This window comes from Choloepus didactylus, chromosome 15 (assembly GCF_015220235.1).
Source record: "Choloepus didactylus isolate mChoDid1 chromosome 15, mChoDid1.pri, whole genome shotgun sequence".
NCBI lineage: Eukaryota > Metazoa > Chordata > Mammalia > Pilosa > Megalonychidae > Choloepus > Choloepus didactylus.
In genome coordinates, this window is record NC_051321.1 from 43,213,148 (window position 1) to 43,237,842 (window position 24,695).

At 39.5% G+C, this 24,695-nt stretch overlaps 1 protein-coding gene across 2 annotated transcripts in view; it reads left to right on the forward strand.

Moving 5' to 3' along the window:
- LGI1 (leucine rich glioma inactivated 1) overlaps window positions 1–24,695 on the forward strand; it is a 35,935-nt gene that overhangs the window by 597 nt on the left and 10,643 nt on the right. Inside the window, exons 2-4 of one of the 2 annotated variants that reach the window (XM_037805326.1) lie at window positions 296–367; window positions 17,582–17,653; window positions 17,747–17,818. In XM_037805326.1, the coding sequence (XP_037661254.1) occupies window positions 296–367; window positions 17,582–17,653; window positions 17,747–17,818 (216 nt within the window). Of the gene's footprint in view, window positions 1–114; window positions 240–295; window positions 368–17,581; window positions 17,654–17,746; window positions 17,819–24,695 lie in introns of those variants that run through there. The other variant, XM_037805327.1, reaches the window with a different exon arrangement.

Sequence of the window (24,695 nt, forward strand, 5' to 3'; positions counted from 1 at the left end):
GAGAGAGAGATTCCCCTTGCATGCTTAGCCATCTGACAGTGCTAACATTTTGCTGCATTAAAATTTTTTTCATTTTTATTAGCTGCTACTGAACATGTTTAGATCCCTCCACCCCTGAACATTATTATGAGAAACCTGTAGCAGATTCATCTCTCTTACTTCATCGGGGAAGGAACAGTATCGTACCTCATAAAATAGTGGCAAATAGTGACTGTTATGCTAAACCGGATTAACATAAGGTTTGTTTTGTGTGTGTCTCTTTGTGTGTGTATGTTTGTTTTTTGTTTTCTTTCAGATCCTTTGTGAGATCTGGTTTTACTGAAATCTCAGAAGGGAGTTTTTTATTCACACCATCGCTGCAGCTCTTGTGAGAAATATTTATATCATGACTATTTATAATATAGCATATATTTGGAAAAGTCCTCTAGTAAATGCTCTCAATATTAATTTTACCAAGCGTGATTATATTTTGAAAAGAAAAAGTATATTAGTAAAAGGGGAGATAGATGGGTTTGCTTGTGACTCGAAACCAAGAGTACAGGTTGATTTCTCGCAATGGTAAATTTGCTAACCTGTAAAGCTACCTGCTTTAATGGCTATTTATGAAGTTGTTGGAGTGTTGCAACAATGGTTCCAATCCCATTCCAATAGTTTGCTTTCATTTTTAACTTGGGAACTTTGGTTATTTTGCCCTGGAGGTTTTGAATTAGTCAATACTGAACCCAGAATAACATATGTGCTCAAGATGTTGTCTCTCAGGGACCTGTGGCAGGCTGCTACTCTATATGATTTCCCATGTAGGAAATAAACATCTCAGTTCTTTCTAGGTAATTCCATAAAATATTAATTCTTGAGAGACTATTTTCTAATTTCATCTAATTTATAACTAGTCTTCTTACAAGGAATAAAAGACAATATTAATATAGGATAGTGCAAAGGATTAGTCTTTGCTATGTGTTTTGAGTTGGCCACAAGGGAATCACATATTCAGGACTATGCCTGAAAATATTCAAAAAAATAATATTTGACTAAGAAGTCAGATCTTTCCACAGGCATAATGTAACGCGTATAATTTGTTCTGATGTGTAATGTTTGGCAGTTGGAGTTCTAGTTCTTAGAGCTGTACCACGTGGGGGTCAAGAGGTCTGCCGGTACTCAGGTGTTGTGCGAAAGACTTGGCTTGTAGCTGCGTGGCTCCAGGAATTAGCCAACTGATTGATCAGCTCGGTTTTTGGTATCTTAACTACATGATTCAGGTCCCAAGTTTTTTGTTTGTGTTTAGCTTTTTCTTTGGTTTCTTGCCTTAATTGACCATTTTGACTGTTTGAGGTTCTGTTTATATATGCAAACAGCATGGATTTGAAATTGGAGAGATGTTTGTTTAAATTTCACCTACCACTCACTAGAAACTAGAAATGTAACCTTGTGCAATTTACTAAACTTCTTTGAGCCTCAGTCTTCTCATCTGTAAAATGGAGATGATAATACGTACTTTGAGGGTTGTTACCAGAGTTGAATAAGATTTAGGTAGCTATAAAACACTTGGCATTGTGTATGACAAATGGCTATACATTTGATACATAGTAGGATCAGAAAACTTTTACATAAAACTAAAAGGCTAAAAACTACTTAATCTATTGGTTTTGTCTATATGAAATCCCAAAACTGGTTCACAGTTTGATTCACAAACCTGATCAGGTGTTATGTAACATTGTTGGCTAATGTCCATCTGCTGGCAACTGTCTTTGAGTGATTAACAATTGAGTAGAATATTCCCAAGGGGTTTGTTTATTTGACTGATGGTTAATGGTGTGATTAGAAGAAGTGTTAACGCATCAAACAAATCCATAAAAGATAGACTGTTTCGCACATTAAGGGGCAGAGCCTCTAGGCTGGGATCTTTCCATAGGATAAGAATTTGCTGTGTCTAAGAAAGTGATAAATTGTGCTGTGTAAATGGCTCATTTAAAAAGTACCCTTTTGGTGTGCCAAGCCACTTCCTCCTCCCTCACCCCAAGATAGTTAAATAGATCAGTCCTTTGAATTCAAGGAGACGTGTCAATCGACACATCTGACACTAGATGGACATTAGCTGTGATACAGAAAGCCTGGATTGATCAACCTAATCAATTATCACGTCTCCACTTTGCTTTTGTTGTGTGGACCCAGCCACAGCAACCACAGATGCTGGACAATGTTATAGAAATAGTTATCGGCTGCTACAGGGTAATGTGAATACATGGATTTAGAATCTCAGAGGGAAGCCAAGGGACTGGGTTTTAAATAGCCCACACCAAGCGTGTGCCATGCCACTGTGTCCCATGCTCTGAGTTCCTATGGAACATTCCAGCCCTTATTTCTAAAAGCAGTTCAGGTTTCAGAAATAACAAAAGGGCAAGTAATTCTTGCCCCATAAACGCTCAGTTTAACTCACATTGGCTCACCTCAAAATGGAAGATTTGTGCTGGGCTAGGCTTACACAAATTGGCCAGGATCATAATTTCTGAGACCCTGTTTCCTAAGATTTTGCTTCCCATCCTTCCTGCTCAATGTCCTCTGCTTCCTCCTGTCCTCTGAAAAGGGTCTATTAAACTCATTTTCACTGAGGAGGAAGTAAATGATAAGGCTCCAAATATGACCTGTGCTGCAATCCTAACAGTGATGAAGATGGATGATTCACAAACAGAAAGGAATGCTCTGTGGGACGGGGCTGTCCAGTGCCCTGTTCACCCCACTTGGGCTGTAAACACCCCCTTGAAAGATGCAGGCCCAAAAGGCCTGGGTGTGTCCTTAGGTGACTGTCACCAGGAAGATCAGGCCTGGATCCCACGAGCCAGCATGTGGAGATCGCGATGAAGTGTAAGGGCATTTGTGACTGCGGATCACCACACTAGCTGGTCACAGCCTGTGAAGAGGAAACTTCAGGATCAATTCTGTCTGATTGGTGTGCAAAGGGTATTTTGCTCCATTGTCGGAAATGGAAAAGAAATGTCCCATTCCCATCATCCGCCCTAACAATCTGATATTTTAATTATGGTCCCAAATGCTTTTGCAGACCTTCTGTAGAAGGCCTGATGGGAAGTACTTTTTGAAATGTCAGCCAAGGGTACTGAAGAAGGCAGACACGATGCTTCCTTAAGTTACATGCAGTGTTTAGGGAAAAGATCCTGGTGGGCTGTGGTTAGCAGTTTATGTTGGAAAACCAGAAAAACAAAAGCCCACACACTGTAGAGAGGAGAGAATAAAAGTGGCCAATAAAATTCATCAACTGTATACAAAACATGTTTTAAAAAAATCTCACTTATGACTTTAAATGAAAAAAATTTCCAGGCAAATGCAATTTCATTCATGTTTTCCATAGGGCCAATTTCAAAACATAACCAATGAGAACAATTATTCATTCCAGTTTGCTTTTAGTGGATAGGGAGTGGTATACTTAATGAACGCACTTTAGAGAAATGTATTTTCACATATTTCAGCCCTGTTCCTTCTCAAGTACAGACTGAGGCCCCCAAGGATACAGCAGAGTGAGGATAAAATGTGGGTGCCATTGTCATCAGTTTATAAAATATTTTAACGAACGAAACCCCTCCAAGTTCTAAGAGAGTTTTGTTTTCAGGGAGTGAATTCCTGGGTTAGTTTTAGTATTGCACTAAAAAAAAAAAAAAAAAAACTATATAAAAGCATTTACTGTGACCAGCAGAACTATTTATTTGGAAATGATTCTGTCTTATTTGGAACAACAGAACTGATCCTTCTGGAGAAAAAAGAAAAAGCATTATTTCTTTTATTACTCAACACATAAATACTCAGTTCATAATCAATCAAAAACTAAAAACAAATGGGAGAGCAAACAGCATAGATAGAGCATGAGAAATAATAATTCCATCCTAACTAAGGCCTTGTCATTTGATCCTCCAAAATATCATTTGTCCAGGAAAAAATATCCATAGCTTATCTCACCTTTATAGCAATCACCTTCTTTTTCTATTCCTCTTTATATAACAATTGTAAAAAACAGTTTAGCAAGCTTCAATGACTACTGAAGACAGACCTATCAATTATGACGGATTTGAAGAGAATTATGAGCTGGTGATAGGTGAGCATGTTTTGCTTTGGGCCCAGCTGATGCTTCCACAATTGACTGAAAAGGATACATTTCAATCACATGGCCTGTTTTATCTACAATTTGCCCAATAACTCACTGATCTGACTTTTAACTTATTAATTAATTGTCATAATTACACAAACTAGCCCTGTACAGCACATGTTTGTTCCGAAAGCCTGTTTCATCTTCTCAATTTATTCAGGCAAGAAACCTAGGAATCACCTCCCCTTTATCCCTCACTGTCTACTTAAATTTAGACAAGTCACCTCTCGGCCAGCGTGAGAATCTGCCTCCTCCTCTCCATCCCAGGGCCACTGCCCTCCTTGAGACCTGCACTCACCGTTTCACAAGCTGCTGCAGGAGCTTCCGCACTGGTCTCCCTGCCTCAGGTTCCCATCCTACGCATCTCTAAAAGCGTTACCTTTCTGAAACTCAGATCTCACCATGTCACCATGTGCTTGAAAGCCTTCAATGGCCCCTATGGACAGAACATTTCAGTAGCTGTTAATAGAATTTGGCTCTTTCCTGTTTGTCCAGAGTTCTCTCTCACATTAATCCAACACACACACACACACACACACACACACACACACACACACACACACACACACCAAGCTCCATCCATACCAGACTGAAGTACCTCATTCCCTGACCTCTGTTTTCTCAGACTCGACACACTTTACTGAAATCTCTAGTCCTGCCTGTTGCTTATTAGAGCTCTCCGTGCCTGTAGCTGCCTCTCATGCAGGACCACCATGGTCCCTAAGGAGAGCCTAGGTGTCATAAGCCTAGGCATTGCTTGCTGTATGTGTTGAATTCAATCTGTATTTTCAGAGATTTTGTACTAAAGACCCCTATAAGACCATCAGTAGATCGTCGTGGTCATGTTCACACCCTTTCTTCTGTTCGGCATACCCTCCCTAACTTCACAGTGACTAATAGTGTGGAGGTCTGGAAGCGAGCTGAGTTTAAAACAAAAAAAAAAAAACAGTGAGGAGATATTTGCTCATTTATGACTTCAAATTTATTTCAACAGAGATTTCCACTGTAACAGAACTTGAAAAGTTAAAGCTTCCTAAGCCTTTCCCTAGAGCCACTGCTTGAATCTCTTTTGTCCCACCCTGATTTCATTTGGCCTTTGAGATGTTATAATCACATTTAGGCTTTCTTGGTTCTTAGTTTGACTGCAGAGGTTGGCTAGTCTCTCTCCAATGAAGGGTAAAATCCATCTTTATCCAGTCTGAGGGACAATCAAAGGGAAATGTTATCATTAAGCATTACTAAGGTGAAAATAAATCCTCAATACAAATTAATTTCCTTTTTGACTTATTTTTATTTGCTTAGCTAAAACAAGTGCTCATTACTATATATTGCAAACAGCAACCAAATGAGAGCAAAAGCCTCTCATTTCAGCAAACATATTGGGGGTTCTGCTATGCAGCAGTCTCATTGTGGGGCAATGTGAGGCATAAAGATAGGTGACACGTTGTCCCTTCTTGCCCTGCTCCAAGCTGGCAGTTATTCCTAAAAAGGCAAATAATGTTTGAATGTATTGTAAGGTATTTGAACATATTGTAAGGGGGTCTTGATAAGTTTTCCCATTTTGTTCAAAATGATATTCAGTTGATTGGTGATGATGGTTATGCTTGCTGGTCATTGATCCTTTTGCCAATAAGGGCTACAGAATGATTGCAGGGACTTTACAATGACAGCTGTGATGTCAGCACGGCTAAGTCTGGTGAGCTGGCAATGTGGCAAGTGGCAAAGAACGTGAGCATGAGCTTTGAGGTCAGATAAAAGTGGGTTCAAATCCCCACTATGTTGTGTAATTTGAGGTGAGCTTAGCTGAGTCTCAGTGTCCCCATCTACAAAATGGGGAATAACCATATTGCCCATTATTTAGGATTACATGAAGATTAAATGAAAGAATGCATGTAAAGCACTTGTCCCAGTTAAACATTAGCTTTTATTGTAGTATCTGAAAAGCACTTTAATGTGATTTACCATAATATCAGATTAGAATCTGCCTGTATACCTACAATCCAAGCTTTAAACTTCTGTGGTTCTACACGTAGGTCTGCATCAGAGCTTGCTAAATATTCCTTTAAATACTTCCCACAAGAAGCATGAACTATTTGCCCTCCAAACAAAAAGTCATAACCCTCTCCGTTCTTCCTCATGACAAAATAGCTGGCACTACATTTTGTAAAACTTTATCAGATTATATTTAAAATAATTAACATTAACCAGTCTTTAGATGAGAGGGTCTGTGATAGAATGGAAAGAGGCCTGAACTAGAAGTCAGGAGACATGGATTTGAGATGCAGTCCTGCCACACTGGGCTGTGTGATCCTGATCAGGTCACAAAATATCCCTGGATCTCACCTTTTATACACATAAAATACCAGAGATAGATTAAGTTATGGTTCTCAAACTGAAATGCCAAAGAGAGTTGGGCAGGTAAGGTAAACACAGGAAGCAGTTGGGTATAAGAAAATATGGAGTGGTGGTGACTAGGGGTAAACCAGAGAAGATGCCTCAGCTCCAGATAATTATTACTGATGGTAATGTAGTGATGTAGTACATGGGTATGGAGCCAGATCTTCCTACTTTCAAGGAAAGGCAGAAATATGGAAGCAGATTTTTAAGACAGGATAAAGACCAAACCAAACACAGGTTGGCACTTTGAGACCTTCCACATTCAATTAAATCTAAGTTCTCTTTCTGCTTAAAAATTCTATTATATTATATTCTACAGCATTATTTTTAATTAATATGATATAGGAAATGGTCTTGCTAAAGAAATGGACAACATCTATTGTATTGATTCTAACATACCAGTAATACTGGCTTATTATTTGAAAGTGCTTCATGGCATGAAATTAACTGTTATGTAGTTATTATTAAAATAATAATGTAGGTCCCAATCTCCCTGTGTGAGCAGGTTCAAAGGGATATTAACAGGCCCTTCCCATGGTGGCAGATGATAATTCAAGGATTCAGTATCCCTCTCATGGGGCAAGGGTTGGAAAAGAATTGCTGGGCCCATTTACATCGCAAGATGGCAGGTGTTTGCCTGTGTAAAGTGTGAGTAAAAATATATATATATATATATACCAAAGAAAATAACAATCTTCATCACCCACAGATAATAACCATGAAAATGTTGATGCCTATCTTTATAGTCTTTTATATAAATATGTACAGATTATATAAATATATATTTAAACTGTTAAATAAAAAATTAAAACAAAACAAAAAAGCAATGAACCTTCAAAAAGTAAACAGACTAGAATTTAATTTATATGCACAAACAACTTTATTTATTTAATGGCCCAAGTTACATTTACTAATTGGTAAAATTTACTGTACTGCTCTCTTTTTTAAATTACATTTTTTTTTAAATTGGAGAACTTATAGGTTTACAGAAAAAGCATGCATAAAATACAGAGTTCCCATGCAACATCCTTGGTAATAACTCTTGACTTGTAGAGAATTCCTCATGGGGCCATGGATTCTTCCCAGCTGTGATTCCATGACCAAACATTTCTGGGAATTGTCTGTACTGTTGTTTTACAAGCCATGCAATAAAACCAGCTGTTTTAGGGATGTTTGTCATTTTTAAATTGTCTGGAGTGATACTGATGTACTTACCGTGTACCAGGCATATGGCTAATTACTTGATAAATCTCATTTGTTTTCATCATCACTATAACCATGCGGAGTGGGTGTAATTCTCCCCACTTTACAGATGGAGCACTGAGTCCTAGAAGAGTTAGGTCGTCTCCTCAATGTCACACCCCTAGTAAGTGCAGGGCCGGGGTTTAAACCCAAGGCCTCACTTTAACCACTCCTGTTTACTTCCTCCTGAGTGTGAATTGACGGACTTGACTTTGCATAGTTTTATTCCCAAAATCAAATCCCCTCTCAGCCTTTGCCATTAATGAGAGCATTCAGGGAAATGTGTCCTGATTCCTGGAGACAATTACTGAATAGTAGTTTCAAAAGCCCTTTGAAAGAGTGGCAGCATTGCTGGCAATAACATCTAGTTTCCCTAGGAGCCAATTCCCATTTGTATGTGTAAGCTCTGGTCTCCTCACTTAAAAAAAAAAGAAAGAAAGAAAGAGAGAGAGAGAGAGAAGAAAAGAGCAAAAGAAAAATAACTTATTTACTATAATGTTACTTACACCTTAGACCAGCGTTTTCTAAACCAATGTCCTGTGGAACAGTTGTCCTGAAAGAAAACATTTCTGTGCTCAGATAAATTTGAGAAGCATTGAATGTTAATCCCCAGTTGGTTATTCATGATGCACCTTGGCACAGAAAACCTCTGAAATAATTTAATGTTGCTTATCTTTTCTTACCACTCCATAGAATGTTGGTTCTGTGGAACATCCACTGGGGGAACTTTGCTATTCACTTTATTTATCAGATTCCTTATTCATACCTCACTATGTTCTAGAGAGGCCCACAGAAGAATCACATCTTCATGGATGCAGTAAACCCTCCAGCACCATATAAGGAGCAACTGGAGAGGACTCATTAGTGTGGATTCATTGAAGGTGATTATCTGAGAGTCAGGCCTCACCACCACATCACCTATCTGGGCAAGCAGCTCTGAACACACCCCTTCTTTGGGGACCCCCACAGGGGATACTTCATCTTTTAGAGAAAGTACATTATCACTTACAGCCCATTTCAGCAGGAAAAAATATTAAGCCCCTGAGCTTAAATTTATGCTCTCACTGTTTTGATTTGGGATGGATTCCCTCCTACCTCTTTCCCAAGTACTGAACCAGCATTTCCCAGTGAATGTTCCATGGACTATTTATTTTGTGTGAAACTCAATAGATAAAAGATTCCATTATGAATCAGTTTGGGAAACTGCATATTTAATTCTTTTGAAGTCTCAATTTACTAAAGGATAGAAAAGACCTGAGTAGTTAAAAAACCTGATTAACTTCATTTACTCATTTTTCCCAAATTTAATTTGCCTTTTTTTGTGTCTGTAACACCTCTCAACCCTTTGAAGTTCTTGTATTCCAGGGAATACACTCTGGGGAATACTGGCCAAGGCTGTTATAGTTTTGTAGCGGATTCTGGGCAGATCTGAGGTGACTGAAAAGGGGAAGCCTAGCCTTGCCCATGGTCATGAACCAGCCATGGCAGAAAGGCCACACCTGAGCAGAAAGACATTGCAAGAGCAAGGTGTGCCACTTAGAAGCTTCAAATTGCGTTACCCCCCACCTCCCTTCAGTTTTCTTTATCTTTAAAGTGGAGCAAAGAAAATCCATTTTACAGTGTCATCCTGAGGATTAAAATGAGTTAATTGATGAAAAGCTACTAAAGATGAGACCTGGCATGGTTTAGCCTTTAGATAAAATTTAAGTCCCTTCTCCCTGGTATTCCACGACCAGGGAGACACAGCTGGATTTATAAACAACATGGGAGGTGGGCTGTTGACTAGTTGTGCCAACTTAGAGAAAGGAAGTTTTGCCTGCCCTGGGACAAGAGGTAAGAGACTATAAAACCAAAGGGATGATCCCATGCTCAAGTCTTTGCTGGTGTGCATCCCCAGTATATTCTCAAGAGCATTCCTGCAAAGCCTGAAACCTTCATGCTAATCCTGTTGCTGCCACTGACAAAAGATGCCACCTTGTTCAAGTCTTTTACCCTCTGCCGGCCTCAGTTTCCTTACCTATAAAATGAGGGAGTTGAACTGCAAATCTCTCTGGAACACATTCCTCACTCAGATTTATATGGAGCTGAATTAAGGTTATTCTCAATCAATTCAGATCAAAAAGGTGGTGGTGAACTTAAAAATCAGCTGGATCGCATTGAAAATGTTTTTTAAGGATGACAAAAAGAAATGTCAAATAATGTGCTCGTGTGTGATGCTTCCCATTTTAATGCTCTCGTCTCTCAAGAGCATATTTTTAAATCTTCAAATGTAAATTATGCATGTGGTACATGTGCATTTAACTGAAGTGAATCATCAGTCTATTGTTAATTATCATTTAACTGGCCCTTTTCTTTTGGATAAAGGAGAATATTATTAACAACCAGAAGATCTGAATCACTTAAGCAAAGGCAGCTCTTAAAAAAAGTTGGCAAACCCCTCCAGATGTGCCCCCAAATCTTCCAATAGCTATAACCTGTGCAGATTTCTCCCTTTCCTTTACAAATACACATGTATATCCAAACACACAGACACATATATACCATATTTGCACAAACTCATATTTGTACACACTGCCCATGGCTGCCTAATATCTTGGGTGTTGCCCAGGAAAGTTCATTTGAGCAGGTGACAACCTCACTGGACATCAGTTTCCTTAGCAGTAAAATTAAGGCCCTTTGCTAAATCTAAAGGCTCTCCCACTTTACATTTTATTTCTATGCTCTTTGCTTGAATGTTCTTTGACAGAAGCATTGGCGACATGCTGTACATTATCTCATGTAATTCTTAGAATCATTCAGGAAGTCTTTTTGTCATTATGATTCCTATAAAAAAGATAAGAAGATTCACCTACTTAATACATCTTATATGTAATAAGCTTAAAAAACAGATTCTCAATTCTATATCAAATCAATGCATTCCCCAAATGACAAGCAAATGCTCCCTCTTCTTTTTTCCATCCAGAGTAGTAATTGCCAAGAAGGGAATTGTGTAGGAAAGCTCCCTAAATCATCTCCCCTCCAGAACCAGGAGAACCTGCTTCTGGGCTGGAAGATGGGATGCAAGCCACTCACAGGCCAAGGACAATCCTGATGGTGATCAAGAAATAACAGGTGACTGAAGTGAGGAGTGAGCCATCAGAGCCAGGGGGCACTGAACACGACTAGATGAGTCGTCTGGTTTGAGGCAAGGGGAGATTTTCTCAGGAGGGGTCAAACTCTCCCCCAACTTCAGCTATCCTCACCAACCCCCTCATTCCACGCAGGGCCTGTGCCAGCTCTTCGATGAAGGAAGCAGACAGTGCTACAAGCATGGTTTCATTCACCTTTAGAGCTCGAAGGGGCCTAAAAAGTATCTAGTCCAGCCTGGTCATTTTGCAACATAGAAATGATGTGCTCAAGGCCATATGGAGAATTTATGACCAAGTGGGAATTCCCACCCACCTGACTGCCTCTTCAGTGTGCTCTTTCCCAGGCACATTAGAAGAGGTGAAAAGCTAGTACAGGAAACTGCTGCAGTAGCCCATCAGTCTTGGCACTGATAAATGTACCTGCCCAGCCCTTTGGCTCTTATGGACCCTTTTCTAGTTTAGCTAGATCCTTCTTCTTTGATCCTCTGCTTCTTCCTTCACTTCTCTGTTGCCGACCCCACACTCTCAGAACTCTGAGCTCTGTGCTAACCCTGTCATCCACTTATCTGCTCTTTTCAATTAAATTCTGTCATTCCTAGCTTTTCAGTCCAACCAGGAACCCCCTAACAACCTTATGGCTGATTTGTTGCCTATGAAGAGATGTGTGTAGGTGGATGTATAGGAGCTGTATAGGAGTTTGGTTGGAGTTAGCAGACATTTTATAGGTCATACCCTCTGATTCCAATGTAATATTAATAATAAAATTATGAAAGTTTTAAAAAACCTATCATCAACAGAGAACTTTAGGAACATTATTCTGAATGCCTGTTAATCAAACATGCAATTATGGCTTCATTAGAAAATAGTTTAAAGACTTTTATGTATCAAAACTTACTGGATGCTTTGCACAGAGTTAAATTCATATTTCTAAATACTTCATTTTAAATGTAAAGAGTAAAAATAAATGAATTGAGCACTAAATTCACTAAATTAGGCAAACCCACCCCCCCCCCAAGGAATAAAGGAGAAAATAAACAATAAGCTAAAAATTTCAAATAATAAACTGGGAATCAGTGGCAACAATAAATAAATCCAAGAGTTGGTTCTTAGAAGAATCCAATAAAATAACAGAAATGGAAGGAAGTGACACAAGTTACGGAGTACGGAGTGATTCATTGAAAGGCTTTGGGTAAATTTGGGTAAATATTTAGGAAAGAATCAAGGTAGTGTCTCACCTCACAACATACATAAAAGTAAGTTCCAAATGGATTAAAGAGTCAAATGCAAAAATAGGGGAGGGAAGGAAGGAAGGGAGGAAGAGATGGAGGGAGGGAGGAAGGAAGGAAGACATTTATTATCATTTAATCAAATTTCTTAAACCCATATCAGCTAATCAGTGTTAGGATGTGCGTTTGCTGGAATATAGACATTATGTCATCATGCAGATCCGGACCCGATACTGAGAGGTCACCCAGTGTGTAAAGGAACACTGGACCAGGGGACTTGGGCCTCCTGATCTTGAGCAAAGTCTTTTAGCAGCCTCGGGTTCAGTTTCCTCCTCTGTCAAACAGATGTTAACACCTGCTCAACCAGTTTCACAGAGCTGTTCCAAACACCAAATAAAATAATTCAGGCAAGAGTCTATGAAATGCAGGCTCTTATGGAGGCAATAATCATCATTTAAAGAAAAAGCTGTTACCTGCCTGAAATTGATAGTGGATATATATAGTCTTTCTAAATCTTTCCTCTTTGTAAGGGAATGTACACTTCCTTGATTGCAGAGGGGAAAAAAATCCTCCCTCCCCTCCTCACCTCCCACAGGCCCTTTTTTACTGAATTCAGGGAGCTGATGGCTCAGTGACATAAGTGCACAATCCCAGGTAGGGAGGGGTGCAAGTAGGTCAAGGCACATCCCTACCAAAATTCCAGGGGAAATTGCCTGGTTTTTCCCTTCCCTAAGAATAGAGGAAGTGGCAGAGACCTCAGATGTTCCCATAGGACTGACTCCCGCTCTGCACGAACCCAAGCAATGGCTGCTTAGCAAATCTGTGGGGTGCACATTTCTGATCTATGTCTCAGGGTAATAAGCTCATTCAGACCATACACGGGTCTCCCCACACCCCACCGTGATGCTGCTGCTGTGAATCATAGTAGCACAGACAGGACCATCCACACCGCCTCTGCGTACCACAGCAACTGTTTAGTTAGACTTGCTGCAGGAAGCAAAGGCCCTCTCGGTCCCCACAGGTAAAGGGGGCGAGTGTCTTAGTTTGCCAAGTCTTTTACAACAAACACCACACAATAGACTGGCTTAACATGAATTGATTGGCTCACAGTTTTGAAGGCTTAAACGTTCAAAATCAAGGCGTCAGCAAGGCCGTGCTTTCTCTTGATGTCTGTAGCATTCTGGTGCTGACTTACCACAATCCTTGGGATTCCTGGCTTGCATCTCTGCCTTGTTCACATGGTGACGTCCTTGGTCTCCTCCTGTGGCCTTCTCTGACTTCTGGGTTCTCCATCTTCTGGCTTCTTCCAGTTTCTGGCTTCTACTTACTGCATCCAAATTTCCTCTTTTTATAAGGCTTGCAGTCATACAGATTAAGACCCACCCTGATTCAATTTGGCCACACATTAATAAGATCTTCAAAAGGTCCTATTTACAAAATGGTCACACCCACAGGAATGGGTTAAAGATTAAGAACATGTCTTTTGTTGGAAAGTTTAGGATAGTGGTTCTCAGCCCTCACAACATACGAGAACCATCTATGAGCTGTTAAATATTCCCATGCCTGTGTCACGCTCCAGGTGTAAGGTTTAATCAGAATCCCGGGGGTGGGAACATTATAGGTATTTTTAAGCCCCACAAGTGATTCCAAGTGCAATCAAGATTGAGAACAACCAGCTTAGGAACTCAGGCAGCTGTAGGCCACTCCCCCAACTGGCCCTCACATGTGGGGTCTCCTCCACATTCTGCTCTCTCTTAAGTGTAGTCTGCCATGGATCCAGCTCAACTCCAGAGCATCCTTTCTCCAGCTCCACTGCTGATTGCCCCTCTCCCCACCTCACTTTGCCAATTCCAAATCCCCATGAGGGAATGCTTGGCCCAGCTCACCTTTTTGAACCTGGCCACTTGGCCATGAGATGCTGATCAGCCTATGGACTGGCTACTCCAGGTGAGGATCCTGATGATCTGTGGAAAGGGGTGGAGATGATGTGGTATAAAATACAGCCCCCCAGGTCTGCCCAGGTCTGTTCTGTGTGCAGTTGGGGTGGGGTGGGGCACAATGTCCCTCAGCAGAGCTATGGGATACTGAAACATATCTGGTTCAATAACAAATCATAATAGTAAAGTCAAACATATTTTGAGAAATCCACTTAAAAAGTATGGACCAGAGTTTTACCCTCTTTGTATAAAATGACCTAGGAATACTTTTAAGTACACATAGGACAATAAAATGGATAGCACACTCAGCTATATTTAGAATGTATGTACACTTTTATACATCAAAAGATAGAATCCTTGTCCACAGAAAACTACAATTGAGTTTAGAATTAGACTACGGTATTCATTATTATCTTAACAGGAAGGATTTTTTTCCCCATTTTTATAGGAAACTTTTATTAAAGCATAATAAAACACAATAAAGTACATATATCAAAATTATAAATCTTGGTGATATTTACAAGTGAATGCTCTTGTAACCAGCACCTAGATCAAGAAACCAAAAATGATCACTACCCCAAAGGCTCCTCTTGTGCTCCCTTCTGATTATTACCAGCTTCCACAGGTAACCATGATTCTGACTTCTACTGACCAGCATGGTTAGTTTCACTGGATTTTGTACTTTATGTAAGAGGAATCATAAAGGATGTACTCTTCTGTATTCTGCCCTCTTTCCCTTGATAATATGTTTGTGAGATTCATCCATACTTTTGCAGGAGTTTGTAGATTTAATCCAGAGATTTTAATCTCTGAAATCTAGTTCAACAAACAAGGTTAAGTCTCTACTGTAAGGAACATTCCATCTAGTAAACTAGTACTTACTAAGATTTAATGCAAAGTGAATTCCTCTTTGTTCAACAAATATTTATTCAGTGCTCACTATGGGAAATGTACCATTATAAGTCCTGGGGATAAGCAACAAACAAGCAGACAAAAATCCTAGTGGAAATCCTCTGTTTCATTTTTCTGTCATGTGTGGGCAAGTTCTGCCCACTAATACTCATTTCCCACTCTGTTTTGCATCTGACTTAACATAAGGAGAATTGGTGATGGAAGCTACTTCTTCTGACAACTACAATTTGGGGTGTGAGTGATTATGACCATGGGACAGTTTGCAAACCAGTGAGTCTGGGAGGTATTTCTCTGTACCCATTTCTGCCTTATTCCATCATCTCCCTCTCCATCCCTGACACTGCCTATACAAGGTGAAACAAAAGACTGGAGCCTAAGGAAGATCTGCATGTCGGTTTACCTGGAGTAAGGCTGACCAATCTTGTTTTCCAGACCCATGAAGTGAGAAGAGACAATTGTCAAATTTGTGGCTGCAATCATAAACCTTTGAATTTGTCTGAATAAATATGGTACTCAAATATGTAGCCTAGTTTGTTATCTGCATGTAGAGTCATGACATTGTAGAAAGAGAGATTAGAAGAGAATTCATCCACCACCACCCCAAGATTGATAGCTTTGGAAGAAATGCAAGAGATTATCTAGTTTTGTTTGCTTGGTTTATTTTTTTTTTCATTTTTATGGAAAATTTCAGCATATGTAAAAGTAGAGATAATAAAATATACTTCCATATACCCATTTTTCAGCTTCAAAAATTATCAACTCATGCCCAATTTATCTCAAACCCCTGTTGTCCCTCCCCATGATTATTTTGAAGCAATCCCAGATGCCAAATACTTTATTATTTAATTTTCAGAAACTGACATCTAGTTTTAATCCCCTTAGTTAACAGGCTCAGAGAGATGATGTTCCTATGCTAAACTAGTTAGAGGCAGGTATTTTTAATTCCTTGACTTTAAAATTAAAGTCATGGGATGTACTAACAGGGAATATTGGACTTTACATAAGTGGAATTGTACATATGTATGAGATGTGAATTGTCATATTAAGTCAAATATCTAGTCTGGTCCAAGACCACTATCACATTTCAGATATTAACTACAAGTGGAATATGATGTTCCCCCACAAGAACCTTAAAATACAGCCTGTATATCACTTAAACTGATTATAAATTTGTCATCAGTACATCAGGACAACATGAATAAACCTTAAAGACATCATATTGCATGAAATAAGTCAGACACCAAAGGACAAGTATTGTATGATCTCACTGATTTGAAACAATTAGAATAAGCAAACTCATAAAGTCAGAATCTAAAAATATAAGTTACCAGGGAAAGGGGATGGGAAGTTAAGGCTTAAATTGTACAAAATTCCTATTTGGAATGATGGAAGTGTTTTGGTGATGATGGTAGCACAACATTGTGAACACAATTAACACTGAAATATATATCTGAATATGATTTAAAGGAGAAATATTAGATTGTATATATGGTAACAGAATAAAAATTTTAAAAAAATACATGGGACCACATTACATAAAGAGGGAACCCCAAGTTAAACAACGGATTTTAATTAATAGTACAGTTATAAAAATGTACTATCATCAATTGTAGCAAATGTTCCACACCAATACCAGGTGTTGGTGGAAGGGTGGTGTATGGGAATCCTGTATTTTATACATGATTGTCTGTGAACTCACTTCTCTAATAAATTTAAAGAAACAAAAAAACAAAACCTTATTTTCAGCTTATATCTGCACTTTATCTAAAAAGTTCCTTAAAATACTTCTCCTCTAAAAAATAATAATGCTTTATATTATTTGGACTAAAAATATCTCTTTCAAGCCTCTCTTGGAGAAAACTGGCAAGTACTCCTGAGGGTTCAGCAGGGTGTGGAGCTTACTGGTTGATGTTCTTTTTCATCAGTAATTTCAAAACCAAATCTCTGAGGATTTTGAAAATGCATATCAGTTTGTCCAAGTGAAAGTGTTTCTTCAATTATTTATCAATAAAATGGGCCAAAGTTTCTTCCTAAGCCTCATTGTCTCCCATCTTCAGTTCTATTTTCAGAGAAGGAGGCTAGTGGATGTTTGTTGAGACCATGTCAATGGCCTGTCTGCTATGAGATATCACAGCTCAACCAGGCATGAAGCTAAAATGTTCTAGGTTTCCTGGGCTTAGAACCCCAAAGTACCATTATTTTGGCTGGTCAGAATGCTCCAGCAGTTTCTCTAACAAGCAGAAAAGATTCTGAAAGTGTCTTTGTCATGAAAACAAGGACAATGTTGATTTGGTCTGTCACACCGGCCTGGCTGTAACATACCTTAACACACCACATCACCCGGGACACGTGACAGCATCTCTGAAAAGCAAAGAGCCTGGGCACGAAAGAAACTCTGATGGGCATTTAAAGAGAATTGGGGGCATGGGGAGGGAGCTGCAAAAATTACCTGAAAAAATACACTGTAGAAGGCAGACATCCAGACATTTTTCCATATACAACAAGCACTCGTTTCTCTGAGAGATAAAACCAGCAGAGACTGACAATCTGGCAGTTTAACCATTTTCATTGTATACTTTCTCTGGGCAGGTTATTCACATCGAACTCCTTTGATGTGATCAGTGATGATGCTTTTATCGGTCTTCCACATCTAGAGTATTTGTAAGTAAAAAAAAAATTTAATCATAATGATTCACGACAACTGCTCTTAAATTCCAACAGCTCTCTGACAGAAATTATTATAACCTATTGCAGATTCATAGAAAACAACAACATCAAGTCAATTTCAAGACATACTTTCCGGGGACTAAAGTCTTTAATTCACCTGTAAGTATAAATGTTGCTATTAGTTTTTTTTTTAATGTAATTTTATTGAGATATATTCACACACCATATAATCCATCCAAAGTATACAATCAATGCTCACAGTGTCTTCACTATTAATTTTTAAGCTTGCTAACAGATAATACAGTTTGATAATCTGTAGACAAAGCATCCACTTTATGAATGCCCATGAAAACTTGAGAAACCCAAGTGATTTCTCTACATGCACACTTGCCATCTCTCTCTCATCAGTCAGTGTGTGCTTAGGAAATTAAAATTACTGTTCTTATTATTAGCCTAAACCAACCATAATTAGGAAAGTAATCTAATGCAGGGAAATTGGGTGATACAAATAATTTTTGTCATCTACTTCATTACTCACTCCATGGATAATTATGGATTGACTGTATAGCTGAATTTGATATTTGCTGATTTTCTTTTTCTGTATAAATGTTGGCTTTGTGTACATTTAAACATATACTGTAACTGTAGGCAATGTCTACACAGAACCTGAACAATGAGTTTATAAATGAAATATACAATTATTTCATATTAGGGCTACATTAGTAATTATTGACAGGGAGCAATATTTTGCCTCCCAGGGCATATTTTACAATATATAGAGATATTTTTGGTTAGCACAATTGGCCTAGTGGGTAGAGGCCAAGAATGCTCCTAAACATACTACAACGCACATGACAAACACCCACAATAAAGAATTATCCAGCCCAAAAGTCACAGTGCCAAGCTTAAGAAACCCAGAGCTACATGATCCAAATAACCAACTTGTTTCCCCAAGCCTCCCCGACTCCCCACAAACACTTTCAAATACACATACACACACACACACACACTTTTTTTTCAATTCAGTTTTATTGAAATATATTCACATACCATACAATCATCCATGGTATACAATCAACTGTTCACAGTATGATCATATAGTTATGCATTCATCACCACAATCTATTTCTGAACATTTTCCTTACATCAGAAAGACTCAGAATAAGAATAAAAAATAAAAGTGAAAAAAGAACCCCCAAACCATCCCCCTCATCCCACCCTATTTGTCATTTAGTTTTTATCCCCATTTTTCTACTCATCCATCCATACACTAGATAAAGGGGGTGTGATCCACAAGGTTTTCACAATCACACTGTCACCCCTTGTAATCTACATTATTACATAATCATCTCCAGGAGTCCAGACTGTTGGGTTGGAGTTTGGTAGTTTCAGGCATTTACTTCTAGCTATTCCAATACATTAAAACCTAAGAGGTGTTATCTATATAGTGTATAAGAATGTCCACCAGAGTGACCTCTCGACTCCATTTGAAATCTCTCAGCCACTGAAACTATTTCGTCTCAATTTTGCATCCCCCTTTTGGTCAAGAAGACATTCTCGGTCCCATGATGCCGGGTCCAGATTCATCCTGGGAGTCATATCCTGCATTGCCAGGGAGATCTACACCCCTGGGAGTCGGGTCCCACATAGGGGGGCGGGCAGTGAGTTCATCTGCCTAGGTGGCTCAGTTAGAGAGAGAGAGGGCCACATCTGAGCAACAAAGAGGTACTCTGGGGGAGATTCTTAGGCACAATTATATGCAAGTTTAGCCTCTCCTTTGCAGTAACGCGCATCATAAGGGCAAGTCCCATGATCGAGGGCTCAGCACATCCAACCACCAGTCCCAATGTTTGTGACAACATCAACACCAGTCCAGGTGAGGAAGTCCGACACTTCTGCTCCTTCCCCCAGGTCCTCGGGGCTGGGTGGGGGGGAAGGCTGTAAATATATTTTTTATTATCTGCCCAAATTACTTTGGGATGACACACACACACTTTTAAAGAAACTAGAAGGGTGCCAGGGAAAGATATTAACATTTATTAAGTGATCATTATGCTTAATGTGAATTTTCATTTAATCCTCTCAACAATCCTGGCAAACAGGCACAATAATCTCCATTTTACAAATGAGCCTTGGAGGCTTGGGAGGGATATATGACTAGTGAACAGATTAGCTGTGGAATTATGACAACATCGACTCAACAGCTGAATTGCAAGGGTAATTCATCCGTTCAATGGCTATTCCTCAAGTGCCTAATATGTGCCTAGGTAAAGATGCAAGAGATCTAAGGGCCATAATCATTCCTTCAACCTTAACCCCTGTTCCCTCACAACCCCTCATCCCCACCTCTGTTCTAGGCCTTAGGATACAACAGGGAACAAAGAAGCTGAAATTCTAGTGTGTCTTGTGTTGTCAGCATATTACCTCTACCAGGCCTCGTCTTTTCCTGCTGTTTGGATTTTCAGCAAGGGGGAGCTGATGGCCAGGTTTATTTTATAAAATTATTATACTTTTCAAGGCTTCCATTTATACTGATTATAATAAAAACAGCTTTTGCATTGCTGTTCTCTGTGTGAACAATATATTATAACGCAAAATGGCTGTGTAAAGAATGAATGGGATGCCATTTTATTATATGAGTCAAACTTCCATTTTCAGACAAAGATAAATAAAAGAGACAAATATGTGCAAGGAAAAATGAAAGTTCATAACCTCAACTTGAGATCCACTCAATTCACATAAATCTCATTCAACATGACCTCTGCCAATGCTCAGTATCTTAAGGGGCTGGAGAAAGGCTGTAAGACACAGGTGTCCTCTCTAGGAACCTGTGCTATGAGCCTAGCCAGGCCCCTTAATGCACACAGGTGTATCTCCTCTCCAGCCTAAAGGCCTGGGACTACATCACAGCACATTCTTAACATCTAGAAATGTTCAAGTTCAAAGGAACTCCAAGTGTGGCCTTCAAGGAGAGAGGCATAAATCTTAAGGGCCATACAGACAGTGAAGGGATCTCTGGCTTGGTACTACAGGTGGGAAGGAAGTATTGTGGGGAACCAAGGATTAAAGCTGATGGGATGAATATGATTTTTAGGTCCTTTGCATCTTTATCTAACACTTATTAAGTTAAACTATATGCCATTGCCAAAAAAATGACGAATTTGTAGACTACTTATCCTAGTTAGTCTCTAGGATGTGCCCCACACATTACAAGGAGTGGGGCCCATGAAGATGAATCATTTCATTTCCCACCCTACAGTTCAGTCTAGCAAGAGGAATTACAGAAACAATATTTTCTCACTGAGTGCCTTTGTCCGAATTTAAGTTCTTCTTTCTAATTATACTGTTTTTTTATCCTTCCTTCCCCTACACCCTCTTTCCTTCTTTCCTTCCTTCCTTCCTGCCTTCCTGCCTTCCTGCCTTCTTGCCTTTCTTCCTTTTAAGAAGGGTTGGTGTAGGGAAGATTTGAAGCCTAAATGTCCCTCTGACTCCCTGCTCAGTAACTCAAATCCGTTTTCCATTTTTTACCACTTATAAATAAATCTGGCATTTATTTGAGCTATGAATTTCCTTTTTAACATTTTAGGATTCAAAGTGCACTTTTCTCTACCTCAGTTCAAATCTTCTCAATGAAAGGCAATCATTCAAGCTGTGAGTTATTACCACCTCACCATCTAACCTGCGTATACTGCAGAACAGTTTACAAAGCTTTCTCATATTCTTGATCTCAGTATAGTCTTCTGATGACCATATGAAACAGACAGGGCAGTAGCACTATCCCCATTAACAAAATGAGAAAATAGAAGTACCCACCGAGTCATGCCCCCCCACCCCACCCCACCCCCAGTTAGTAATAAGGATTAAGAAATTCGTTTGTGGCCAATGATGACAAAATCCCTAAACACCACATATTGAACTCTGCAAATACACAGGAGCTTTTTAATAACAATTCTCTTGAGTGTCATGTAAGTATTGCCATGGCTAAGGCCCTGTGGAGGCAAGATTGTTTGCATGCAGGTGTAAAAGTACTGGGGGAAATTGTTGTCAAGCTATAGGTGTTTGTGGAGCATCTACTGGTTGCTCAGCACTCTGCTGGGGATACAAAAGAAGTTCATAACAGCCCCCATATTCAGGATTCCTGTGTGTCCCCAGTTGGCTGGCACAATGACTTTGTTTCTCTTTTGCAGTGAAATATATGGAAAGAGGCAGTGAAATGTAATAAGTGGGTGATCTCTGCTACCAGTCTGCATGGGTTCAAAGCCTGGCTGTGCCTGACATTTTTCATCTGTAAAATGGGGGTGAAAATAATACTACCTAATTCCTAGGGTTGCTCTGAGGTTAAATGAGTTAATATATGCAAAGTGCTTAGAGCAGAGTCTGGAAGGAAGTACCATTATATAGGAACAAACTAAAACCCACCACTTACTTACCCTCCATCGGTCCTGGATCAGGATTCCAATTACCAGAGTATACTTATCCCCTTTAAACATTTTATATGAGATTAAAATATCTGCACTTGAAGCACTGCAGGTACAGTGAGACACAAATCCAAGTGGAGAATCTCTACTGCAGGGAGGTGGGAGCACCCCAGATGGCTGTGGGTGATGCTTTCTTAGCAGCAGAGCCCAGTGGCACTGAAACAAACATGCTGTCTGAGCCGGTCTGATCTTCCTTAGGCAGAAGACTTTCCAGTAGGCTCCATAGTTATAATCAGTGGCTTTCTCAGGTAAACCACGAAAACACCAAAGAGGAGGGAATGGTCTGTTGGAAAGGAATGGCTGTCTGCCACTGAGAATGCCTGATCCTATTCAGCCAGGGTCAAGGCAACCAGATGTTCAGTTGGGTGAGTATCCTGGGTGTTTTAAAGAATGTTTCTTAGGTCGACTCTGAAAAAGGACTTCGAGAATGCTTTTAAGAGCCACATTTAAGGAGCCTCCACATTGCTTCGGAATTGTAACCACTGTGAGGCTGAGGGGAGGGAGAGCCATTTGTGAGCGGTAGATCCACACCGTGTGATGGTGGGTTGGCAAAGGTAATTCACAGGGTTTTGCAGTTTCTCCCTAACTTGGTGTCTTGGCACCAGGGGTCTAAAAGAAGCTTTTCTGCTCTTTTCTTTGTTTAGATTCGTGTCCCTCCTCATGCACTTCTCATCCACTCTTGCCCAGTCTGCTCCATTCATTCATTTATTTATTCAAAAGTATCTATTAAAGGCTTGCTTTGTGCCAGGTGCTATGTTAGGCACTGGGGATACAGTGGGGGAAGGGAAAAATCCTTCTAGTACTCACTGCAGGATCATCCTAGAAAAAAATTAACATTGATGAAATTTTCTCTATATCTCTCATCACTCTTGTCTTCACACTTCTCCCAGTCAGCTCCACTCCACCCCAATCATATATTCTGGAGCCCTCTCTACCCACTAGCAAAATCTTTTCTCAAACTCATTGTCTCTTAACTATGTGTCATACAGTATTAGTTCTTCTAGTTTCATTTGATTTTTTTTTTTTTAAAGAGAAAGCCCTATGCCTCTCACAATGAAATCTTAAAAGATGTGAGTTAAGAGTTGGAATACAACTTAGAGATCATTCTGATGAAGTGATTGCTTACTTTATAGAAGGGGAAACCACCAAAGCTCAAGCCCAGGTGTCCCACTGTTGGCCCATTCATTTCCACTGCACTTTGCTGCTGAGTTCAGGAAGCCCTAAAGCAAGTCTGACAGGCCAGGGGTCAGTTTTGGTCAAGGCATTAGCTTGGTTTCCTAAAATCATACCACCTAGAAAGTTCTTTTCCTGACAGTTAGTGGCTACCTCTGACTACTTGCCTCTCTCCTTCATCTCCATCTCTGTCCCTAGCCCCCTAATTTTTCTTCCTCTTATTCCTGAAAGCACTCCTATTTAATTTTAAAATCCAGCACTGATTTGACTCTCACCATTGCCAGAGTATTCCAATTAACAGACCTTTGGAGAGGAAGGCATTTCCTCCCTGCTGCCGATTCAGGGTAATGTCTAGAAGAGAAAGAAAGACTAGAGACGCCTTGGGGATCAGTAACAATAATTGCTCTCTGGAATCTCGTGCTTTCCACATTAATGTTCCCAGGAACTGGGCTCTGTATTAATGACTGAAGAAAATATGAATAAATCTTGATAGTGGTTGCCTCTGCCAGCATTATTGTTGTTTTTCTCCCTTGTTAAAAATTTTTGCGCTTTCCACATTTTCTTGAAGGTGAAGAAATAATAAAAGCCTGGAAGAGCCTGGAACTACCTGAAACTTTATGAATACAACCAAATAGTTTATTTAGAATGACTGAATCCTAACTTGACAGAGCTGTATACATATATAAACACTAAGCCATGAGGTTCTTTTAAAAACTCAATTTCGTTCTTTGTTTCTTCTGATTATAAAATAATACATGTTTGATAAAAACTCTCACAATCTAGACACTTATTTACATAGCAAAAAGTGAAAGATTCCAGTAACCTTACCCCAAGTTGTAACATCGATCAATGGTTTTTATATCTTCTTGTAGAGTTTTCTCTATACATCTACAGACATAATCCCTCCTCCCCCAGTGAGACGACACCGGACATATTGTTCTGCAACTTTCTTTTTCCACCAAGGCATCATTTCATGTCAAATCATTGATATCTACCTCATTTTTTAAAATCTGCAAAATATTCCATGTTAAGTATGAACCATCATTTATTTACATGATCCCTTATTAATGGACATGTAGGTTGTTTCTAGTTCCTTGCTATCATAAGATAAACAATGCTAGGTTAAAGTTTTCCTGATCCATGCAATGAGCTTCTAATGTTTCCATTTCTCTTCACTTGGGAACTGGTAAAAACCCTTAACTGGCCACAGCTAAGATACAGTTCCTTCAGTGTAAGGCTATTTTGTATTTCTCTTCCTAACTTTGCAAGCTTTGCTGATCCCCCTCCATGTGTATCCTGTGTGTCCTTTACCTGGCACCAGTCAGCCTGCACTGGAAGGTTGCTTTGTTAAAGCACGGCCCTTGTTACCTTTTTTGCAGAATAAT